The sequence below is a fragment of the Odontesthes bonariensis genome, chromosome 6, assembly GCF_027942865.1.
Source record: "Odontesthes bonariensis isolate fOdoBon6 chromosome 6, fOdoBon6.hap1, whole genome shotgun sequence".
NCBI classification, from domain to species: Eukaryota; Metazoa; Chordata; class Actinopteri; order Atheriniformes; family Atherinopsidae; genus Odontesthes; species Odontesthes bonariensis.
The window spans coordinates 33,418,156-33,438,952 of record NC_134511.1 but is presented as its reverse complement, the minus strand read 5'-3'; the positions used below and the strand labels follow the sequence as shown (position 1 = coordinate 33,438,952).

At 42.5% G+C, this 20,797-nt stretch overlaps 2 protein-coding genes across 6 annotated transcripts; both read left to right on the top strand.

The window, feature by feature from the left end:
* The first annotated feature begins 418 nt into the window (after window positions 1-418).
* Window positions 419-17,839, top strand: pxnb (paxillin b). Of its 5 annotated transcripts, none has more exons than XM_075468404.1 (14): window positions 419-547; window positions 8,989-9,197; window positions 9,639-9,724; window positions 9,820-9,959; window positions 10,392-10,575; window positions 10,694-10,808; window positions 10,940-12,142; window positions 12,926-13,177; window positions 13,295-13,333; window positions 13,878-14,039; window positions 14,922-15,095; window positions 15,174-15,255; window positions 15,355-15,503; window positions 15,600-17,839. In XM_075468404.1, exons 1-14 carry the CDS (start codon window positions 535-537, stop codon window positions 15,864-15,866), a joined length of 3,075 nt encoding a protein of 1,024 aa, XP_075324519.1. In that variant the 5' UTR covers window positions 419-534; the 3' UTR covers window positions 15,867-17,839. The 5 variants fall into 5 exon arrangements, with proteins under 5 accessions (XP_075324519.1, XP_075324518.1, XP_075324520.1 ...); XM_075468403.1 differs by having other exon boundaries at window positions 13,295-13,705; XM_075468405.1 differs by lacking the exon at window positions 13,295-13,333.
* Window positions 17,840-18,267: 428 nt separating this feature from the next.
* rnf181 (ring finger protein 181) lies at window positions 18,268-20,689 on the top strand. The gene is made up of 6 exons (XM_075468401.1): window positions 18,268-18,342; window positions 19,003-19,130; window positions 19,211-19,347; window positions 19,499-19,614; window positions 19,710-19,784; window positions 19,878-20,689. Exons 2-6 carry the CDS (start codon window positions 19,045-19,047, stop codon window positions 19,935-19,937), a joined length of 474 nt encoding a protein of 157 aa, XP_075324516.1. The 5' UTR covers window positions 18,268-18,342; window positions 19,003-19,044; the 3' UTR covers window positions 19,938-20,689.
* The last annotated feature ends 108 nt before the right edge of the window (window positions 20,690-20,797 follow it).

The following is a 20,797-nucleotide window of genomic DNA, read 5'->3' as shown; positions in this document are numbered from 1 at the left end:
CTGAAGGGATTTAATTTCCCTTCTGACCTTGGGACGCCTTGAGATGCCCCAGGAGGAGCTGTGGAGAGTGATGTCTTTTTCTTGACCTCAGATAAGCAGAATTTGATGGATGAATGGCTTGATTAAGGTCCAATGTAACTGTGTAAAGCTTGTTCATACTACCACTAATCTTTTTCTTTTTTTTTAGCACACTTACTACATAATTTTGAATATCCATCATTATTTTAAATTCTACGTACCCTTTGTCTCAGGCGAAGTTACAGTCAGTTTTACATTTGTGGCTGCAAAGTCGCGAGTATTTTAAACATGTAGTTTCATGTTTGGGCCTCGAGATGTCGCTCATGACTTAAACCGTCAGCGAGAGCGCGCTCCCGTAAAGTACACATGCACATACAGCAGCGCGTTCACGAGACCAATCCTAACTAACTTCCAGGGCAGCGGTGGTGAAGTTTGAAGAGGAAAATTCAGACTTCGCAAACAGTCAAGAAGCTCTCCGAGCACAAAACCTACGCACTACACAGCTAGACAGCCGCCATGGACGATTTAGGTAAGTTACGAAGATTGTTTTTTGTTTTGTTGTTTTTTTTTTCATTTGATTTTATGAGCGAAGTGTTGTTCTTTGCCCAATGAAGAGCGGACAGCAGGGTGGAGGAGTAGTTGACGTTACGTGGAGATTTTATGCTCAAAAGAGCCTTTCTGGTTCATTATAGGTCGTTCAGATTACACTGGAAAAGCGAGCTGATTTCAGCCAGGAATGTTGCAGTGTAATGTAAAGAAAGTACACGTTTAACACTTTTAATATCACGCCCACTTTTTTATCCATAAATAAGCATCGTAGTAACTTAGCCGCTGGACATCGTTAGCCGTTACCACCACCTTCTGTTAAACTCGCCCAACCGTTAACACAACAATAACGTAACGGTAACATTTGTTCTAATGCGTTGTCATGTTAATGCATATGGACTGCTTTTGTTTAGGGATGAGATATGTAGCTGACATTTTGTCATCGAGCTTACACGTTACCTCCTCAACTCTTGCCCCAGGCTACTCATTCCAACTTTGAAGTGGTGGAGTCAACAGGCCTCCGTATTTAGATTGCTCAGTGCGGCACAATGCGAGCTCAGCCCCGGCTTGGCTGACTAAAAACGAGCCTCTTTTGTGATTGAGCTGACCTAACAGCATATGATATGAAAAGCCTTGTTGTTGGAGGTAAAACTGGACATCGCAAGTTTGGGGAAACGGGAAATATAAATTATTGGTACTACTAGTTCTAAGTTATGCAGTACGTTCAGTTATAAACAAAACAAAACATCATCTTCCATCTCAAATTTCACGCCAACACGTTTTATCTGATAATGGACTGCATGAAACAGTGGTGGTTGTTGGTAGATTGCTGACTTTGTGTTTAATTATTTGATAAAGAGCAGGTCCATGCTCTACCGATGGCGTCCAACAACTTATATACCAGTGGCAGGTACACAGACATAAAGTCACATAATGTATTTTTGGACTAAAATGGATTGTCTCCAGTTGTTAATGTGCAAACTCAACTTTAGTTTCACTTCAAAGGGACAGTTATGACCAGTTAACATGAGATTCCCAACTTTATTCCATGCTCTTTGAATTAGAAAACACAATCACAATCCCTGTTTGATTCACTAAAGTCATTGGAAGTATGGCGGACCAAAAGCCCACATTGGTCTCTGTCGGTACACGTGAAAAACGCTGCTCTGTAATTTCAGGTTATTACCCTGCAGTCAGTGACCATCATTTATTTATCCAAACTCAAAATGTATCCGCTCTTGCAACTGGGCAGATGTTAATTTTGGTATCTTGTCTCTGATTTTGAATATGTTAAGAAGTTAAATTCTCGTGCGAGTCAATCGTTGGGTTTATTATTAATTGCTGTACATTTACAAACAGGGTTGGGAAACATGATGAAAAGACATACACTTTAATCTGCCATATAAGTATACGTCTATATATGTATATATATATACATATAAGTCCAAATCCACAGACTGACATTTTACACAAACTCTCACAGCTGAGGGGTTGGCAGTTAATAACAAATAACTGAATCTTCAACTGTTTCATTTTATCACTACTTCAAGCCTTTTGTCTTCCCTGTAGCCATTAACAGCCTTGATGGCAATCCATAACATCTTTAAGCATTGGCCCTCAACTTTTCACACTAAATCTCGATATTGTTGTTAAAGTTTTCATCAGGCGGTCAGTCTGCTATTTCGCCACGCTACATCAGGACGAGTCCCTTATTTTGTCTGTTAAGTATCTGTAAAAATAGTTTGTTATGGTCTCCCACAGTAGAGCTGGAGTAAAATAGATTTGTGAATTGTTTAAGTGGAGAGATGATGGGCCACATTTTGCATTTGGCTGGTTGTGGAGAATGCCTCCGGGGCGCACTGGATGCTCTTGCTGCCGTAGGCCGCTGAAAGGACCTATTGTTGGTTGAGAGGGAGCTTACAGCCCCTCTAAAGCAGCGTGAACAGCAGACTCAAGAAGGGGGCGAGGCTGCTGAGGAATTTCGAACATCACTCTGTGTCAGGGTCCAAGGCCAAATACTCTCTGGGTCATGACTCACCTCCTGCCGATTCTCTCAGCTCTGTGTACGCTGCCACCAGAGGGAGGGCTGGCAGTTTTAGTCTGTCCTGCTGAAACGTGGATCATCTTGTAATTGCAACACTTGTAGATTGTTAAAACTCGGAGCTCTGAGATTTGATAACATGTGAATCACAGAAGTGTTTGCTAAATGGATAGATAGATAGATAGATAGATAGATAGATAGATAAATACATACTTTATTAATCCCAATTTGGGAAATTGTTTTGTTGGCTCTCAATAGCAGATTTAGCTTCCTCCTTAAATATCCTTGAGCAAATCATTTTAAATATTTGTAAACAATCTATAGTTTACTGTACTATGACTAAACCTCTAGCTTACAAACCTCTGTATGCACTGACACTGAGGCTCACTGGTTACTTACAGGGAACGTTTTGGGAAACCACATCAGAATATACTCCTTTCACCCTTCTTTCTTTCCATTTGTATTGATCTGTCCATATTGATTACTGCTTGAGGATGGGAATTCCCTCCACAGAGTGTGAGCACTCTTCCAGGATGGTCCTCTTGAGTCGGATATTTCCAGTGGATTCCTCCAATTAGTCTTTTGCCGTAATAATCAGGTGGTAGCCAGTCCTAACCTCATTTTCAGGACTGATGTGGCCAAGTAGACGAGTCCCCATCAGCACACGTGTAACATGTGGCACCGTATCTTGTCTGTTGGCACGTCCTGCTTCTGTGCTTCATCTTTGTTTGGTATGAAGCCAACATTCAGCTCCCTGTGAATTCCACAGGCTCATGTTAGATTTAGGCCAACTGACCTCACTCACTTTGTTGTGGAAACCGCATCCCATGTCTGCATCAACATACATTGCTTTATGCGTTGCACTAGAACCTAGCTGGCCCATGCAGATGGGCTCATGCACACTTATCCCTAATCTTTCAGCTGATCAAACAGAGCACTGTTTGGAAAGTATAATAAAGACTGAATAGTTTGCAATGACCTACTGATTCTTGTAATTATCTGAGAAAAACCCTGCAGAGAACAAGTGCTATTAATTGGGAGCCCCTCAGCCTCATTTTGCAGACATACTGAGAAGACACATGTCTGTAATGGAGCGGTAGTGTGTATAAAAACACACAGCAACAACCCCCCCCCTCCCCATGCATTTGTAAACACACAGCAGTCCTGTAACAGTCACTGTAATAGAATCACATAGCAGAGGAGGGTTTTATTCCTGAAACACTAAGAAGTGTTTGTCGAGTGTAAGCCGCGTGGTCTTTCATATTTACAGCTTTTTCACAGCATACCAGAAATCTTCGAAGGTCTTTAGTGGTTTCTGTGTCTCAGTGTGACAGCAGCGCAGAGTTAGTGTTACCAAACTAGCCATCATCACCCTATGAGAGCTGCAGGGGTTGGTGCATACCACTGTTAACCAGTGGAGTCGCCTACAAGACGAGAAAGAAGCTCCTGACTGTAAATCAGTCTTGTTCCCGAGATCCACACCCATCCTGCTCTGGGTCTGGGGAAGAGAGTGCTGCATGGTTGACCTCATCGCTTAGGCAACCGAGCCTGCCCCACATCCTCAGGAAACATAGGAGAAAAACAATGAGCGGAGTCAGTGCTGGAGGCCAGCAAACACTGTTAGAGGGGGCAGCTCAGGGCCTTCAGCCTGCGAACGTGGTGCTGGAACAGCATTTCCACTATTAAATGATGTCGGGCCGTACTGTTGTTTTACTCGCAGCTCCCGTCTGTCTCTTCCTGTTTCTCTCTGTTATGCTGTGTCCATGTCTCATCAGTCCCGTGGCCTTGGCTCAGAGAACAATGCTGATTATTTTCTACACAGGTCACTGTAATGGAGTCGGAAAGAACACAATCCCTTGTTGGATGCTTCCAACATTGCTCAAGTTGGGGACACCTCAGGGATCATTCAAAGCATTTCAGTAACTCCCCAAACGGGATAACATTGTTTCTGAATAAAATAGTCTAAATGCTCATTTTTCAGTCGCACAGGTGTAGTTGTACATTTTTGTCCTCCTCAATTTTACAACTTGGATTACTTGGTTATATACTTTCTTAACACTTAGGAAAACTTTTTTTAAGCTCAGTTTCTGATTTTAAATCTCACTGTTTTGATTATGTTGGATGTTAATCACAACTAACAGAAAAAGATGAGCAACTTTTCTTTCTTCAGAAAACCCCAGTGCAAGGTTTGTTTGTTTGTTTACAATCTATAAACTCAAGATGTCAAGAAACCTTTTACGCACAATCAAACTTTGGTTTCAAGAAAGTAAAAACCAGTGGTGAAAGCTGAAATTCTACAATCATTTGTCAGTTTTTCTGCAACATGTGTTTAATGTAAGTTATCCTTTGGGGTTTTGAAGATGCTTAGCACCAATTTTAAATTAACAGTGAAAAGTTGATTCATCTAATTCACAAAATCAAAGTTACAGTAGCTCAGAGGGCCAACTTTCACATTTTCAAAGCTGAACGATCATTTGAGCTTTAGCATATTGCAAGGTCCCGTTGACCTTATGGAAGCTCTTCATTGATGTATGATTTTCAAACAGGCTTGGCCCTGAATGTGCCCTCGGTGACTGGTTGTTACTTCAGTCTTTAGACTTTCCCTTGTCATCTGATTTACTGGTCTGTGGGGAAGTACTTTTATTTTGGTCCAGCGCTCTCTCAAACGGAGTGTCATCTTTCGTGTATGGGGCTGCTTGGCAGAGTATTTTTAGGTAGTAATCACCCTAAGATGCTTCTGTCTTTCTGATTGTATGCTATTACAATCACTCCCTTTTTTTTCTGTATGAGATTGTGTGTTATACCATAGAAGCAGGTGGTCGTCTACAACTTATAAGGCCTGACAAACGCTTACTTTTTCTTCCATCATGGGATTAGTTTTGATGCCAGCCCGTTTTCTCTCATTCGCTCCCATTCTTAGTTTCTCTGTCCGTGGTTCCTTCGCAGCCACAGCCATCTCTGTATATCTCATTGGTATTTCACCCTCCTCCTCCTCTCCCTGGCCCCTGCCTGCCTTGTTTGATATAAATATCATGTTGGGTTGGCCTGGGGTAGGGTTTCGGTGCGGGACCATGGCCAGTTCTGCTCTTTTGCTCCCTGGCTATAAACAGGTGAGCGGTGGACCCTGATGGCCCATCACCATGGCCAACACGTTAATAGAAAAGATTAGACAGCCCAGGTTTAATTTCTGCCTGCACTGTACTCCACACTATGTGGGAAAGGGCAGTAAAAACACTGACATCTCCCTCATCGTGGAATTCAAAGCATGCTGTAGTTAGCAGAGTGTGTCCTGTAATCGTCAACACGTCATTCTCATTTTCTGGACCGACAAATAGTGTTTTGTATTCAAGCACATACTTCACTGACTCGGTACCTAAAATCCTGTGGAATTGGAGGAATGTTCTGCTTGAGTAGATTTTAATTTGAAGCATCTTTTTAATTTCATGGACAGGTTGGATTTAATGGGGGTTTTCACTGGATTGTGGCTGCGCGCTGCCATTCCTGAGCCACTTTCCTCATGTCCACACCTGATTTGCTGCTTTCTGCAAAGTGGACAAAGGAATGTTTGGAATTCCCCATGTACCTTCATTCTCATCTGATACACACTGCTGGACCGTGGCAGGGCCTTGGATGGGCGGATAAGGGTGCACGCAGTCAAGACTATACATGCACCCACTGCCACAAGAATGTGCACAATATCCACATGGCCTCGCACTTGTTTGTTGAACATAATGTAGATAAGTTACCACAGTATGACCACAGTTCTGTCTCCTGACAGAGCTACTGTAAATCAGTGCATTCTTTGACTGAGGTCTGATGAATTCATCCAGTATTATTAGATGTAGTCATATCATTTTAGATGACAGCTTTATTCTTCCAGGCCGTGCACAATGAACCATTGAGTCAGGATGCAGTTAGAGCAGAATTGGACTTTGTCCATTGTGGCTCCTACCCCCTGTCTGGAATGGAAAAGTTTAGCCTGTTTCTTGGCCTACAATGCACGTTTGCATTCTTAATGCCTCTAACTCTTTGTGGATCAGACTCTTGTAGCTTGTTGTCCTCATGCTAGTCTCAATACTGCCCTCCTCAGTGAAATGATGGAAGCGATAACATTTCAGTAGCACCCTAACCCTACAGTAAAGAGATGCAGAGGAGATAGTCTGTGTATTTGTGTACTGCGGGCTACTTAAAAGCTGATACAGGATTTTCGGGCAGAAATTTGGATGTGTTGTCTATATCTTTAAAACCTCTTCATAAAGGGATTTGATTAACTCTGATTTTAATTAGTGGCACCATATATCGATGGCAGAATTCTAAAGCATACTGGAGCTTTTTATTTACAACTGTGGAACGAGTTCAGTCATCGTGTTTTATTTAAACGGTTGATCTAATTGGAGAGATCTATTCTGCACTCCGTGGGCCTTTGCCTTAGTCACAGATGTGTCGTATCAGCGGTGGGGGGGTCTAATGAGTCTCTAAAACTTGGCTTAGTCTGCAAGTATTTAGAAGGACTTGGACAGCACTACTGTCCTTTGACAAGGCCAAGAAGAACTTTCTAGGAATACATTTCCATAAGTATTGAGTCTTGTTTGTGTTTTTCATTGAATTTGCTGTAACAGAAATGTGAATCTGTAACTAAATCCAGATCACAGGAGTTTACGGCTCACCTTTGTCCCAAGACCAGTTGTGGTATTTTTCTATTAGGAGGCTTTGTTTTATGAGTGACAAAGTCAACTTCAGTAAGGCCTTGTTTAGCATGTCAGCACCAGGTGCAGATTATTTTGAGCTGGTCATGATATTTCAGCACATTTGCACAGACATGGGTACTTACTGAGCTTACTGCTTTAAATAGGTTTGTGTTCCCATGTGGTTTACGTCAAACTTCAGGACTTTAACGTTTGGCTTCTGGGCAGGGACCCCCCCCCCCCATTTGGATAAAAAAAAAATGGTGATGAAAAGTCAAGATCAAGTAGAGTGGAAGCTGAAGTGTAATAATGTATGAGAGGCTCTAAGTTGACAAATCCTTTAGGCCCTTTATCAGATCTGAACATTTTGATTTTTGTTTTGTGGTTTTATTCTTTTGTAAATGTAAAAATCTTTAAAAGTTTGGAACAATCAGCTGAGACATAAACATTTATTACTGCAGTAAGTTGATAGATGGATAGATAGGTAGATAAGGTACACTTTCAGTGTTTGTTATTGAGGTAGATGAACACTGAGAGGATTCTGTCGCCAGTGTTGGCCTTTTAACCACTCCCCCACTCTCTCAGTAGACTGGCAGCATGTTTTCACTCCTGGTTGTTCTCTCTGCCTTTGTCTGAACTCCTGCCTGCTTCACACAAACACACACATAGACAGTTCTTCATGGAGGATGTTACAAACACAGCAAGAGGAAAATAAGTGAGTAAACATATTGCACTTTCTAAGAAATGAAAAACTCAGTGTCTTAAGGCAGGATTACTGTGACCCTGCCGAGAGTTAGATTATGATCGGCTTTGTCACAGGGAAGGAAAGAATATGTAGCTTATTTCAGCTTTCATATGATTTACTAGATATTTTTTTGTAAGTGAAAGATAAGTTTTTGTTAGATATTTGATTTGTTGATTTAAGTCCTCATGCAACATGGATTGAATTACTGGTTGGACAATAAGGATCATTTAAATAACAAAGCTTTTCAAAAGACAATTCTTTTTCATTTAGATTACATTTCAGAAAGTGATGGGAGCCTGTGTTTACACAATTTTTGGACAATATTCGACCCTTTTTCTCTGGCAGGATGAGCTGAAAAGTGCGGGTATTGTTTGAAACGGGTGGTAACTGGTCCAAGTTTCTCAAGTGTAACGGTATGCAGCCAGTGATGGCGGTCTATTCTGGACAGGCCGAGGATGGATGGATTGTGTGATGTAAGAGTCTATTTTGTTCCTGTGTTGCAGCAAACTCTCAGCAGGGTAACTCTGCACCCCCTGAGCCCTGGACAGGATTCAAAAATGCTGTCTGTCTGTCTACATGTTTGTTACCAGTTTGTGTTGTTAAATTCATACTCAGTCTCATAAAACTTAAGCAAATTTTAAACATGAAGTCAATGAACAGGATGCAGAAAAAAGACATCAAGAATATTAACAGGTGGCACTCATAAGGTGTAGTCAGTGTGGACTGATGGAAACAGATATTTTTTAAAGGTCCTATGGATTTGGATGGTTTGCATTGAGGATAAAGCTTTTTTTGGTGATGTTGGGATATTGTATGATTTGAGTTGGGTTTTTTTGTTCCTCTTTTTTTTTTGTTCCTCTTTTTTTTTTTTTTTTTTTTTTTTTTTTTTGGTAGCAGCATTATTGTTTTAGTTGTAAATATACCTTCAAACAAAAATTTATGGTATCTCTCAGACGCGTTGCTGGCAGACCTGGAATCTACAACTTCCCACATCTCAAAACGACCAGTCTTCTTGCCCGACGAGACCCCCTACTCCATCCCTACGGGAGGGCACTCCTATCAAGATGTGTCAGTGCCACCTCCAGTCCCTCCTCCACCCTCCGCTGAAGCTCTGAATGGGTCCCTGACAGATCAGACAGACTCCCACCACTCCTCCCAGCAGGTAGGTTTCTCTAAGGTCGACTGCCAGCAGCATGTCACGGGCGCGGAGTGAAGCTTGTGTGTAGGGTGCAGGTTGCTGCCTATTTTTCATGCATTAGGGAAGGAGAAGACACAGCCAAAACATTAGCTGTTTATCATATTGAACTCACATTCGTAACAACAGTATGTGATGGTGAATTTACTTTATTTTTAGCAATGGTATGTTATGAAATGAGGGATTTGTGGCTGTAAGAGTTCTATATTTATAGCAGAAACCTGATGTGCGATATGATGAATTAAATGTTATGCGACTGCAGTGTCACACAGTGTAGAAGTACAGCAATGCACACGCAACGCAGCAGGCATAATGCTGGCTTAACGTATGTCTCTGTGCATGTAATACTCAAGTTTGATCACAGTCGGATATCTTTCAGAGAAGTAATGAGTGATGCACCATTTTCAGTCTTTAGGTTCAGCCCAGAAGAGCTCATGGTCCCGGGACAGTAGCAGTTCTCCATTGTCTCACATTGAAGAGGACCACGTTTATAGGTACCCTTCCCACGCATGAGATGTTGTGAGTATAAGCCAAACATTTGGTGTGTTTTTTTTTTACCTTGTTGTTGCTCTTTCTTTGTCCTCCTCAGTTTTCCAAACAAACAGAAAACGTCCGACTCATCATCGGCAGCCATGACCTCTGCCCTGGGAAGTAACCTCTCGGAGCTTGACAGGCTTCTGCTGGAGCTTAACGCAGTGCAGCAGAGTTCCCCTTCCTTCCCCACCACAGGTAGAGAATGATTTGTTGTGGTTCATCCACTCTCTCTTCCATGTACAAGTATTTAAGAGGTGTGACACATCCTTCCCACATTGTTAATTGAATTGAAGCATGCAGTAGATTTAGTGATGAATATATAGAAAGTCTCAAAAGATTTTAATTCCCATCTGACAGAAATGAAATACAGTGGGAGGCTGCAACAGGACAGTGGTGAGATCATGAAGCTGTTTCATGATTATATTTCATAGACCTTGGTTTCAAAACACTGCTCCAAATTAGTGACGCCTCATTGGATTTAATGCCTGCCAGCTCCCCCTCTCTGCTCAGTCCCTCTGGTGGGAGGGGTTAAGATCCGAGCAGAGGAACTGGGAAAGTGGAAGTTATTCAGCTCTCTCACTTCTGTTTGTGTTGAGTAGTGTTACTCATAATGTTACATTCCCGCAGAGGAGGCAGCTCCACCCTTACCATCCTGCAGCATCACCCACTATGAGAACGGCGGCGCCCCTGACATTCTCGTAAGCCCCCCAATTCAGGAGAAACCAAAGAGAAACGGAACAAGACTGGATGAACCCCGACCCAGCGTAGAGAGTCTGCTGGACGAGCTGGAGGGCTCAGTGCCCTCACCCAGGTATACAGTCTACCTGGTCAATGTTATGTGTTTGTCGTGTACTCTCTTTCTCATATCAGTAAAAAAAAAAAGAAAAGAATGTATAAGAACACATCATATTATGATTTGTATTTTTCAGGCCCTCCCCTCGACACAGTGATTTGGATACATTGTCTCAACAGCAAGCCAGAATTTCAGCTTCCTGTGCCACCAGAGAGCTAGATGAACTGATGGCCTCTCTGTCTGACTTTAAGGTACAAAAGGCAGCATGGATGAACACCTGAGAGGTTTCACTCTGTCAATAGAATTCAAGCTTCTCCTGACATGTTTCTTATAATATCTGTCCTCTTCCTCCTTACCTTGCTTATGCTTCTCTGTTCTCTAGCCCAATTCTTTGGGGTCCCTGCTCGACCCAGCAGGGGTGTCTTCCAACTCTGACCATCCTCCAGTCTTCTTCTCCGTTACCCCAGTGGCTTCTTCTTCCCTTAGTCTGTCCCACTCGCCCACCTCTCCTCTCCACTCTTTGAATTCTGGTCTAGAGCTGCACATAGATGAGGATGGAGGGGATGGTGGCATGTTGATGCCCCGTAAGAGCCGTCTCCCTCTCCACAGCCCTACATCCTCCCTTTCCGCAGCCAGTGACATAGACCTGGACTCTGCCATCGATGTCTCTGCTGCCATGCTCTCAGCCCAAACCAAGTCCCTGCTAGTACTCTCTCAGTCTGCTCCCTCTAATTCCAGTTTGTTGAGAAGTAACTCGAGTCCTTCCAATACCACCACCCCCTCACTTACCTCAGTTAACACTGTCCTGGAGAACAAGTCCTCCAAGTCCCCTAGTCCATCTGTAGAGCGGATATCCCCCTCAGCCACTTTTAGTAATGCATCTCGTGCTCCTGAGACTATGAGCAAAGTTTCTGCTTCTTTTTATGACCACGATTTGAATTTCTCCACACCCCTTCCTTCGAAAAGCCTCACCCCTCCGCTCTCAACACCTTCACCCCTCCCTGCTGCTGTCTTTATATCTCCACCTTCTTTGCATCCCCAATCAAACACATCCTCACCGTCTCCAGCCTATGCATTGATGATACCATCATACCATGCCCAGAGAGACACCCCCCCTGCTGTGCAGCATCCCCCTGAATCTGAGCCCTCCTTGGATGAGGCACTAGACAAGCTGTTAGCAATGAGTTTTGCACAAAATCACACAAGAGAACATGAGCAGCCACAGCTGATGGAAGCACAGGAGTTGCATGAGGAGCTTATCCTGCCCATGGACAGAAGCGCTGTGCACCCTGACACTTTCACCAGTGCCACCAACAGTGACTCAGTGGACGGAGGCACTGATGGAAACGGCGATCTGGACTGGGCTGACGAGGAGCTGTCCATGTCCTTGCATGATGGACTGGATGGCACCATGACGCCTTACACTGAGAGGCTGTACACAGATGGCAGCATGACCCCACTGACAGAAGCCAGCTGGATGGATGAATCCATGACCCCATCCTCGTGCCCCGGGACCCCTGACGCTGCCCTAGACCTGCCTCTGCTGCAGACTCCCACTATGGACAGAATGTCTGCAACAGGACATGTATGCATCTGCACTCCTGCGTGTGACTCCAGTTGGGCTTGTTTTGCTCCTTCTCCTGGCTAATGAAACAGATGCTTTTATTCATGCTAGCCTCTGCTTAAGTTTTCTTTCCACGTCTTTTTGAAAGGCTAAAACAAAACACTGAACATTTATCTACAACAGTGGTCAATGTTACATTTATCAACCCCTCATTTTAAAAGACAAGAATCTCAAATCATACTAGGTATGATCAAGTGAAGCCAGCACATCATTAGCCATATAAGTTTTTATTTAATCTTTCTTCTTAATCTGTTTTTTGGAAAATGATCCAATTTGTATCAAAAGTCTAATGATTAACTAGCTGCCCCCTACTGTTGAGTTCAAATGTATAACAGGAAAAAACTAATTTGAGATCTCTAAAATAAAGACACCAAAACGCTGTGAAATTGGCTCTTCAGGCAGAGGTTAGATGAATAGAGGCCATCTAACGAATAGTTTTTTTGTTTGGTGCTGCACTCATAATTAACTTGATGCTTAGCAGCAACTTTGATCATTATTATTTGTTGCACCGGTTTCGTGTGAAAGACCCCAATGCCACCAGTATGGTGAGGTTGTTGTGGCTGCTTGAGAGACTGAATTCTGCATGGAAGGTTTTTGGGTTATGGTGGTATCTCACCTAAGCATGCGAGAATTTAATGACGCGTGACTCAAAGCCCACTGACCACCACAACATCCTGGCATGTCGCTTGAGCTGCTTTATGATTAATGTGGACATAAGATAAGCTGCTCACCGTTCCCTCATAGATAAAGTCAGTGATTAAGCGCACTAAGGAGACTCCCAATGTGCACCCTATGTACCGGGATGGTCATCTACGCAGGAAGATGGGACCCATCATTGTAAACAAGAGCACTTCTCAGGACCGTCTCATAGAGGAGCTTCAGGGTAAGCTTGGAATCGCCCGCTCGGAGCGGCGACGCAAACAGTCTGATGACGGGCTGACTGAGGGTGTTCTCATCATGTCTAAACCTCAGCGTTTCGGCAGTGAGGTTGACAAGGTTGGCTTCTTTGTGCTGAACATTTTTACCAGAACTTCTGTTTCCTATTAATCCACCTACTCTTCTCATTTCCCTCTCCGTCTCCTTCCTTCTGTCTGTTTTTTCTCTTTCCTTCAGATCATAGTTCCCTCTGACTCGCCTGTCCCTGTCAGGAAGGTGCTCCCACCTCTTTCTCCCCCTACCCCTCGTCATACCCCTGTTTTAGAAGAACCTAAGGGACCACTCCCAGCACAGCAACCCCCTGTCCCAATACCACCACCACCACCACCTCCTCCGCCTACCTCTATCCCTCTACAAATGACCCTTGTTCAGGAACCAGTTCCACCTGCACCTAAGCAGATTATAAAAGCCTCCCCTCCACCAGCCCCGATTCAGAACTCTCCCACTCCCAAACCAGAGCCCCTTCCCCCTGTCCTCAACAGCCCAACCCAGCCACCACCAGTGGAGCCAGAACTACCTGCTGCACCTAAAGTCCTGGTGTCTGTAGGCTGCCAAACAGAGTATCACCCAATCTTCCCTCCAATGCAGGCATGAATCCCCATCACTCTTCCCTTCTGTTTTTCACACCTCTGAGAAGCATTTCATTTTTATTTTTTTTTAAGCCTAGTAACCTGAAACTGCAGCACTGTAATATTTTTGTTGCATTTCTGTGTGTATCAGGTACAGTTAACTCCCTGTTTTCATATTGAATCCATTTCAGATTATGGCCCAAGGGAAAGGAGGTCTTCCTGGTGGGCCCCCGACACAGGTCAACAAACTGGACAACATGCTTGGTAGCCTGCAGTCTGACCTCAACAAACTGGGGGTGCAGACGGTAGCTAAAGGAGTTTGCGGTGCCTGCTGTAAGCCAATTGTTGGACAGGTGAGAGAAGATTAGTGCAGGTTTCTGTGAAATAAACATGTGAATATACTAATCATGTAGCCTAGCAAGCCAGACCCGTACAGCAAAAAGCTGTACAGGGGTCTAGTGACGCTGAATAGCAGTGTGGGCGGGATAAACGGCTGTCTGTCAAGTTCAACGCCACGCAATAGGATGGCGCAACAACCAATCAGAGCGATGAAGAAGTTTTACGTAGTCAACGCGACGGAATGTACATCGTGGTTTGTAGTCTATGGCCTGAAAAGCTGATTTCTCTTAAGCTCTAAACTCTGTAAACTTTAGCAACATTTGAAAACTTTTCAGGCGAGAAAGTAGTCGTTTAGACCCCCAAGGTGTTGAAAATCTGACAAAATACCGGCTATTTACAATTTTGTTCCCACGAATTCAGCGCTACTAAAGCTAGCCGCAGTGAGTAACGCACTTCCGGTTTTGCCGTTTTGACTGCTCTCGTCCCATTAACGGAATTTGACCGTTCAAATGCCTTACCGGAGAGTTTTGTCAGCTCTGAGATGAAGATCGGCCCGCCGTCTTCGGTACATCATCCTCGCAATCGACTGGGGATTGCTCTCAGATGTAAGTTTACTTCGTTTCCCTATAAATCTAAAGAGAGTTTTTTTTTTTTTCAACCTCTCTCTGGAACTACACACTGAAACGTCGCACCTCTGTCGTCACTAGGTAGCCCGGCCTCCGACCCCGCTCCTCACGATTTGATTGGCTCGATTAAGTTTTGATTTGGAACCTCGCAAAACGACCACAAGTGACTAGACTAGCCCCGGAGCGGCCGCTAGGGGCGTCTAGATTTCTAGGCTACTAATCATGTGGATTAGCATGCTAAATGTACTTTTATCTTTCCTGTCATCTCAGGTGGTGACTGCCATGGGCCGCACATGGCACCCAGAACACTTTGTGTGTACACACTGCCAAGAGGAGATTGGCTCCAGGAACTTTTTTGAGCGAGAAGGACAGCCATACTGTGAGAAAGATTACCATAATCTGTTCTCTCCACGATGCTACTACTGCAACGGGCCCATACTGGATGTGAGTCATTGCTCCATACAAATGTGGGCTCTAATGTTGGGTAATTGGCCAGTTAAAAATGTTGTTGTATCCTTTTAGAAAGTCGTTACGGCGCTGGACAGGACATGGCATCCTGAACACTTCTTCTGCGCTCAGTGTGGATCATTTTTCGGCCCAGAAGGTATATGTGTATATAGGTATTTTTCCTTGTTTTTTGTTTTTTACCCACGCTTTGCAGTATGGACTGAATAAACCGCAGGCTTCTGTGTCATCCCTGAAGGTTTTCATGAAAAGGATGGAAAAGCGTACTGCAGGAAGGATTACTTTGATATGTTTGCACCAAAATGTGGTGGCTGTGCCCGAGCCATTCTGGAGAATTACATCTCGGCGCTCAACTGTCTTTGGCATCCAGAGTGTTTTGTTTGCAGGGTTTGTATCGTGCTTTTATCTCACTTTCTACGTTTGCAGGGTTCCTAAGAAGCACAGAAGAAGAGTAACAGTGTTTTGCTTTGTGTGTGTTCGCAGGAGTGCTTCACCCCGTTTGTGAATGGAAGCTTCTTTGAGCACGATGGCCAACCCTACTGTGAAGTGCACTACCACGAGCGGCGCGGATCCCTCTGCTCTGGCTGTCAGAAGCCCATCACAGGACGCTGTATCACGGCAATGTCCAAGAAGTTCCACCCGGAGCACTTTGTCTGTGCCTTCTGCTTGAAGCAACTCAACAAAGGCACTTTCAAAGAGCAAAACGACAAACCCTACTGCCACGGCTGCTTCATCAAACTGTTCAGTTAAGGAGTTGAGGAGAAAACTTCCCAATGCCGTGTTTAGGTCAGGCCGTAGATAAGTGTCAAATGGAGTGAGGATGGATTTAGTTTGTATCAAAGAAAGTTGTCCACTGATGATGATGGTGGTGTTGAAAGTGTGTAAAAGTTGGGTGTGTGCATGTTGGATTCAGGCAGCATTCTGCCAGGCCAAATGTTTTTCTTGTCCTTTTGAAATTTGGAAAAACATTTCTGCCATTTGCTGACAGCATCTTATTTTTGAAGGTGTTTTTAGTTGGTCAGTGAATGCAACACCGACATACTGGAGATTTAAAAGGACGTTGAAAATCTTTTTGAACTCAAATAAGTTCCATTGGTGTTTTTTTTGTTTGTTTGTTTTTTTTTCAAATCAAACAAGTGGAAGGCAGAACTTTTCTCCTCATCTCCTTACATGTTGTTGGAGATTTTCCAAAGGCAATAAGTATTCATTCTTTTTTTTTGTAACCCTCCAATCGTTGTGCTTAAGTCTGAATTCATACTGACCACACTGACACTGAAATTCAAGAAATACTGTGTGTTTGATGATTTTGCTCACTGGTTGAGTTTGTCATTTTAGAAACCATAAAACAGGGAACAGATGACCTGTTGTTTTAGCTTTGCAATATGAACCGTTTTTCTTTTTTCTTTTTTCTTTTTTTTACAGCAGATGAGGTGAAAAAGGCTTTAGATACTTGTTCTGTTGTATAGAGTTGAGCAGGGTTTAACCCACGGTGCTGTCATGGATTAACCCTGACTGGAAAAGGACTGAGTCAGCATATCAGCTATTCAGTATGTGTGAACTGTCAGATGACCCTAAAGTGATCTTTAGTGTCACTTGATCAAAAAAAGACATTTGTGTTTGAAGATTAAGAAATGTGGATATCATGTCACAAAGTAACTTTTGTTTTACACAGTCATCAATCAGTTTTAGTTTCCATGATTTTCCATATTTAGCTCAAGGTAAACATGTATGAGTTCATATTTTGGTTTTTTTTTTGTTTTGTTTTTTTTCCGTCAAGAAAGTCCGTTTTCAGCCATCCACAAATAGCTGCTTTGACATTTTGTGCTGCCAAATCATTCCTAGTCTTCTCACGAAGAAGGAGAAAACACGTCTCAACGTGGTGGAGTGGAGCCACACTTAGGACAGTGGGATAATGTGGTGTATGCATCTCTTACACCACCGTTACAATTTCTGAGTCTACCCTGAGAAGGATTTTGTCAAAATCCAAAGCAGCTACATTGTGTGGAATACGCCTTGCATTTATGTGTTTAGTAACCACTTGTGCAGTGATGGAGAGGGCTGCAGCCAAGGCGTAACAAGGATACTTGGATATTGTTGCTGTCGTTACTGTATTGAGAAATGTATGATTGTTGAGCAATTCACAAGCTGATGAACAGTACACTACGTTTGCCTGTGATGTTCCTAAAGCTATGCAAATGTGGATTATCCGAAATTGTATTCCAGGTTGTCTTTGCCATTGTATCAGAACCATGTCTCATAACACTGGCAAATCCAGCAAAATCCTGACAGCAGGTCAATAGTTGGCAGTTCTGCTGTCATGTTAGTCTGTGAGTCCACTGAAATGTGTAGGCTGTTGGAAAGAGCCTCGTGGTCTGCCAGAATAAATGGTAAGACTAAGATGACTCATTTCCCTCAGCATCTAAGTAGTATCTACTGTATGAGCACCAGGTTGGGTCTCTACATTCATGATAATTTGGCCCTTTGTCTTGTTCAGGGAATTCTAGAGCCTTAATTCTTCTTTCACTCTATTTAAGATATCATGTAACAGGTGTCTCCTCAAATCAGAGTAGTAGAGTGTTATTTAACCAAAGCCATACCTTCTTTGATTTGTTTTTGTGTCTTTTCTTTGTTTCTTTTCACTTTGAATGTCAATCTGTATGAATAGTGAGATTCCTCTATTCTAGTATGACCATGCAAATAAATTCTGTTTTGCTATCATTGAATTTGTGAGATGGTTTGACTTGGTTCATCTGTTTTACAAGAAAGCACAAGCTTAAGAAAACACATTGGAATGTAAACATTAGTCCTGCTCTGCAATGGCTTTCAAGGGTAAAGTGAAATGGTTTTAAACATCAGAACTGTAATATAGTATCAGTTACACCAAGATTTAGACTTCACAGGTTGTAATTAAGGAGGTAGATATTGTAGTTATAGCATTAGGTTGGAAAAGGTTTCCAGCAAGAAATTATTTGATTAAACTAGAGAAACTCTGCAGAGTAGCAGCTTCAAATATCAAAAGTGAAAAATCTAAATTTCATATAAAATCCAGCGAATAATATTACCAATACCGTTTGGTGGCGCTAATGAAACACTGCCCTTTGCCATTCGTGTTAAAGTAATTATCAGGCAAAGAAGACGTTCCCTGTTGTGATTGGACCAGATACCACGTGGTAAGCATCGTCACAATACCCGGAAGAATGACAAATGTTTATCGCTAACGTCTCCGGTAAGTCGACTAATTTTGTATAGCCTATTCAGCAATGAATGATTTATTTGTTAGGTTTTTTTTTGTTTGTTTGTTTTTTAACGCGTTCAGTTAATTTGTAAAAGCAGAAAAAACTGGGTGGTAGTTGTCGAACTCCTGTTTTAGAGTAGCAAACTTTGTGAGTCAATTCAACATTTATTACTCTCTACCCTTGGGACTGTTTTAAGTATTTTGAGAGTTTTAGTGGTTTGTTAGTAAATTTTTTACGCAATGTTACCAGCAGTCATCTTTATTGAATGTTAATTTATGCGAGAAGGTTACATTGTTTGGCTGTGAGTTGTGCTTGCTGTTCACTACAGCTTCATTGTAATGTGAAGGTTTTTTTATATATTTATAGTTTAGGTTATGAACTGATATGCCTGTATTTTTTTATTTTTTTTATTTATAATAGATTCAGTCTTGGTAACTAAGTTGAAAATATGCAGCAGCATATTGTTTTTTTGACGTAATTATGTTGCTTTGCACTCAATATGCACTGTTTCATGGAGAAATAATACATTTATGAAAATATACATTTCTTATCAAGAGTGATTGTAAGCACTCATCAGATCCATCTATGTTTTCATAATGACCTCTTAAGACATTTTAACAGATTAGTGAACCCTCACCATCCGTCTGCAGGTTCCTTGATGCAAAGACGACACACAGGACGGCTGGACCATAATGGCATCCTACTTCGATGAACATGACTGCGAGCCCACCAACCCTGAAGAGCAGTATCGCCAGAATGCACTGCTTGAACTTGCAAGGTGAGACCAGACGCATCCGAAACAGTAAAGCCTCGCCATGGTCAGTAGATTTCAGCTCTGTGATTGGTCCTTGTCTACAGGTCTTTAATGCAGGGCTTGGACTTGATTGACTCTGGGGTTTTTGACCTGTCAGACTGGGACCAGCGGCTTCCTCCTCCAGCTGCCAAAACTGCTGTACAGACCCTCACTGTGGTCATCATTTCCCCAGAACAAGCAGGTGGCACATGCTCAGTTTGTGTTCGGGTTTGTGACAGCAGGGGGGTGGGGATGTGTAGTGTATCGGCACATGTCAGAAGCTGGCTTGTTTTGCAGACATTGCCTGGAATAATGACATTAAAAAGACTAAGTTTCACACTTTGCTCTCACAGACAAGGGTCTCAAATGTCCTGTATGTTTGCTGGAGTTTGAGGAACAAGAGACGGTTCGAGAAATGCCTTGCAAACACCTTTTTCACGCAGGATGCATACTACCCTGGTTGGGCAAGGTAAAGCTTATGAGTTTGCAATACACTATATTGTTTTTAAAGTATGAGAGTCTATTTAGAAAGCCTTATGAATCTTTTCTATGTTTCAACTGTAGACTAACTCCTGTCCACTCTGCCGACTTGAATTACCAACTGACAATCCAGAGTACGAGGAGTTTAAAAAAGACAAGGCGAGTGTGCAAATATCTGTTAGATTCTCATCTTCTGACCATGCTTTTCTCTGTGAATTATGCTGAATATTGCCCCCTCCTCCCGTCTTTTAGGAGAGAAGAAAACAGAGGGAACACCGGCTTGAGGACCTACACGGAGCCATGTACACATGATACAACAGCGCTTACGCATTTTCACTCGCCGAAAGCTTCAATCAAGTGCAAGCTGCATTCATGCCATTTCAGCAGAGTTTAACTTTGATCGTGAGGATGGAAACAAGTGAATGTTTGACATTTACTTTAAAGTGTGCCCCCTTTGAGGAAACACAACTGTCAGGAATTTAAAACAAAAAATAGAAATATTTCATCCTGAAAATACCTAATTTAGTTTGAATCTATTTACCTGATGTGACATCGTGTCTATCAATGAGATACACTTGATTGGAATGACGTGTGACGACTCCAGTCAGGGGGCGTTCCTCTTCTCCTTTTATTGGACCTGGTGTGAATTCACCACAAGCACTTGATCTTTTATCAATATCTATGATGAATATATTGTAAAATGCTGGTAACAGCAGCACTAAGTGCTCTGAACCATATTATTTTAGAGTCTTCATTTCTTTCTTATGTAAATTTGTAAGCAAAAAAAAAAACATGTTTAGCTGTACTACAATTTAACTGGAAGTATGTATGAAAGCTTCTTTTAATCATTTTTCTATTGACATAGACCAAACTGGAAGTCTTGTTTTATTTGATGCATTACATCACATAATTCAGCTTATTAGCAACTGTTAAATTGCATTTTTTTTTTCTTCTTTCAAGACGCAAAAGAAAAAGTCCCCCTTCAATATTTTTAGATTGGCCACTAGTATGTGTCCAGATGTTTGAAACTTCATGTTCCCAGTAAAACACAAGCTTTCTGTGCATGTCCAAGCCCTTTTTTTTGTTTGTTTTGTTTTTTTCCCCCTCAAACCTGACAAAGCTGCTCTAGAACCACAGAGGGCATTACTGTTCCACTTCCTCTGTGCTACTCC